General features: G+C 41.3%; 1 protein-coding gene across 1 annotated transcript; it reads right to left on the bottom strand.

Annotated features, from left to right (window-relative positions):
• Nucleotides 1–1,042: 1,042 nt before the first annotated feature.
• LOC149208546 (uncharacterized) lies at nucleotides 1,043–2,413 on the bottom strand. The gene is made up of 2 exons (XM_089398373.1): nucleotides 2,270–2,413; nucleotides 1,043–1,489 (listed from the first exon to the last, which is right to left on the bottom strand). Exons 1-2 carry the CDS (start codon nucleotides 2,411–2,413, stop codon nucleotides 1,043–1,045), a joined length of 591 nt encoding a protein of 196 aa, XP_089254499.1.
• Between the last annotated feature and the right edge of the window lie 1,099 nt (nucleotides 2,414–3,512).

Raw genomic sequence — 3,512 nt, 5'->3', positions numbered from 1 at the left:
CCTTAGGTTTATAATATAAATCGTAGCAAAACATGGTCAACCATGTTTTAATGTCCCATTGTAACAAGGATTGTCTCACCATCAAAATAAACTGTGTTTATTTTAGTGTTTGTAGTATTTATATTTGGGTTTACCAATGTTGGATTTATAATATTAGTCCCATGGGTTTAATATTATTCCCTTCGGTTCATAATCCCTTGGGGTTTTAGTATATATCCCTTCGTTTTATTATTTCTTTGCATTTAGAATATCAATCAAGGTCAACCATTGTCAAACATAGCAAGCCATGGTCAACCATGTTTCAATGTCGCATTGTGACAACGATTGTCTCACCATCAAAATAAACCATGTTTATTTTAGTGTTTGTAGTGTTTATATTTGGGTTTAACAATGTTGGGTTTATAATATTAGTCCCATGGGTTTAATATTATTTCCCGTAGTTTTATTATTCCTTTAAGTTTATAATATCAATCCCCTGGGTTTATTATTCCCTTAAGTTTATAATATCGATCATGGTCAACCATTGTCAATCATAGACAACCATGGTCAACCATGGTTGAATGTCACATTGTGACAAGGATTGTCTCACCATGAAAATAAACCATGTTTATTTTAGTCTTTCTAATATTTATATTAGGGTTTACCAATGTTGGGTTTATAATATTAGTCCCTTGGTTTTAATATTATTTCCTTGGGTTCATAATCCCTTGGGGTTTTAGTATTAATCCTTTGGGTTTATAATATCAATCATGGCCATCTTTATTAATCTCTTGTATTTGTAATATCAATCCCTTGCGCTTTTTTTTTTTTTACAGAAACAGATAGAGTGGTATATTAATTTCTGGCCAAAATGCCACAAAACTGATTACAAAATGCTGACCATATTCCAGAGAACTCCTTGGCCAGGATTGGAGTGACTTTTTCTTTACTACGCTAGAGGTTTTTACAAGCTATTTTTCGGGCAACCGCCTCTATCTTTCCCACTTTAAAAATACAGACAAACTGCTCCAGTAAAAGACAGTAAAACATATTCACTAGCCTGTTAAGGAATGGGATCCCAGCCTTCTTCTCCATCTCTGAGAATGATTCCGAGGGGGAGGAGAACAACTTTGTTAGCTTCAGCGTCAACGTCTTTGTTATTGTCTCTCTTGACATGATAGAATTTCAAGCTCTGAAAGGAATTTGACAGGGTTCTTATTCTGATGATCAATCTGGACAGTCTTAAATCTGAAGGGGAAGAGCTGTTTACAATGGTTTTTATGATAGATTGAGAGTCTCCCATCACAATTGCATCGTTTATACCAATAGATTTGAGTTGCTTCATACCTTGGAGAAGGGCCAGGGCTTTAGCTTGGATGCTGGTATTGAAGCCCACTCCCCAGGCATATCTAAGAATAGTTCTGCCATCAGCTCTTTTAACAGCTCCCCCAGCTTCGGAACTGCCCGGATTACCTTTAGCTGCCCCATCAAAGAAGAGAATGATGTGCACCTACTTTGTGCAAAGAGCCAAGAAATCTGAAGCATTAAGTCTAATTTGCCAATCTTTGAGAGGCACGGGAGACCTGGCAATTTCAATGAAACAGAGGTCCAGGGTATCGCTCCAAGCAGCATCATGGTCTCTTAGACCTGCCCCATCCAACTGATCCCCGACACAATCCTTTAACTGGCTTTTGATTTTGACCCAAACAATCTTGCGGTCTCTCTTCTTATCTCTGAAAATCCTCTGGTTTCTTTCCAACCAGGTGTGCCAGCATATTAGTTTAGGAAGAATGCACCAGGCCGCTTTGATATGTGCGTTCTGAGGAGGGCCTGCTGGATATGAACGCAACCAGTTCGAGAATAGATCGAGGATGCTGTTGGGGAGGATGAAATCCAAACTCCAAGGGCCTAAGGCCTCGTTCCAAAGATCTATTACGAATTTACAATTGAGCATCAGGTGTGCAACAGTTTCTGCATTTTCTTCGCACAGTGAGCATCGAGAGGGGCCTAGATATCCTCTTTTCTGTAATCTATCATCAGTCAGGATTCTCTGATGAGATAGGAGCCAGTAGAAGTAGTCGATTTTAGGAAGCGAATACTGGGACCAAACCCCTTTCCATGGTTTTGGGTCTGGAGGAACGTGGGGATGCGCTAAGATCTGCCTGTAGCCCTGAGAGACTGAGTATCACCCAGTGATCGGGCCCCAGCCATGGGTATCCAACTTCCTACTGTTCAAAGGAGCCTTGCCATTTAAGAATTCTATGAAGGTTGCAAATTCATTGGACAGTACCTGGCGCACCTCAATGTTGATCCAGCTGTGCCAGTTCCCATTCTCCCAGTTGGAAATATCCCACAGAGTGATGTAACCTGCTCTGTACATCCAATCTTTCAACAATGTCAGGGAACGATCATTAGCCAGAGGATCACAACCCATTATGCGATCCTCCCATATTCTATTTTGCTTGCCATTGCCAGGGATCCAATGTGCATGTTGGCTAATTAAGAAGGAAGATTTTGCACAAAGCTTTTGAATTAGCGAGCCAAAGTTTTCTATGGGATGGTCCAGACACCTTTTCCTCTGCCCACGAAAGAATTTTTTCCAAAAGGCGAGCTGAGCCTACCCTAGATTTGGGGCAATAATCCTCCAGATCAGCTTTGCTCCCAACACGATGTTCTGCGTGCAAATATTCTTAAAATTCAGTCCGCCTTGCAATCTGGGCATTGAGATTTTAGACCAGCTTATTAAAGGGATTTTCTTTTCGTTAGCTTTCCCACCTTTCCAAAAGAATTTTCTTATATGATCCTTCGTTTTCTTCATAATTCCAACTGGAGCCAGCATCACAGCAAACTGATAGATGGGGAGGCTGTTTAGGACTGCTTTTATAAGCACTGACTTGCCTGCTAGATTAAGCCAGTTAAATCCCTAGGAGTGGATCTTAGATTCAAACTTTTCTAGCAGGGGTAACCAGTCTCTGCTGACAGCACGTTTTTGGAAAATAGGGAGTCCCAAATACTTGAAGGAAGACCATGATGAGGAGGCCGCGAAACCAAAGCAACTGGAGATGTCTTGCAGTGCGGAAGCAAGGGTATTCCAGCAGTAGATGTGGCATTTGCCTTTATTAAGGCTGCTTCTTGAGTCTTCATAATAGTCATCAACTGCATCTTTGAATCTTTTAGTTGAGGACACAGTGGCAGCACCCAGCAAGAGGGAATCATCCGCGAGTAGTGCATGATTTATATTATTAACTCCTCTCGCAATGTTCAGGCCCATTAATTCTTCATCCTGTTTCTTTTTGTTCAAAAGGAAGCTAAGGACAAAAGCTTGAAGGACAAAGAGCAGAGGGGATAGAGGGCACCCTTGCCTCAATCCACGAGAAGCTTTGAAGAAATCCGTGGCCCTCCCATTCACGAGAGGTGCTATCCATGGCTCGTTGATGCAAGCCTTAATCCAGTTGATAAATTTGGATCCAAACCCGAATTTGCGCAGGACATCCATCAGAAAACTATGTCTCACTCTGTCGAAGGCGTTTTCA

This window comes from Pinus tabuliformis, chromosome 1_2 (genome assembly GCF_031772625.1).
Source record: "Pinus tabuliformis cultivar Carrire ecotype Pingquan chromosome 1_2, CPIR1, whole genome shotgun sequence".
Lineage (NCBI taxonomy): Eukaryota > Viridiplantae > Streptophyta > Pinopsida > Pinales > Pinaceae > Pinus > Pinus tabuliformis.
Note: the sequence above shows the minus strand (reverse complement) of the source record. Positions and strands in the feature narration are given on the sequence as shown.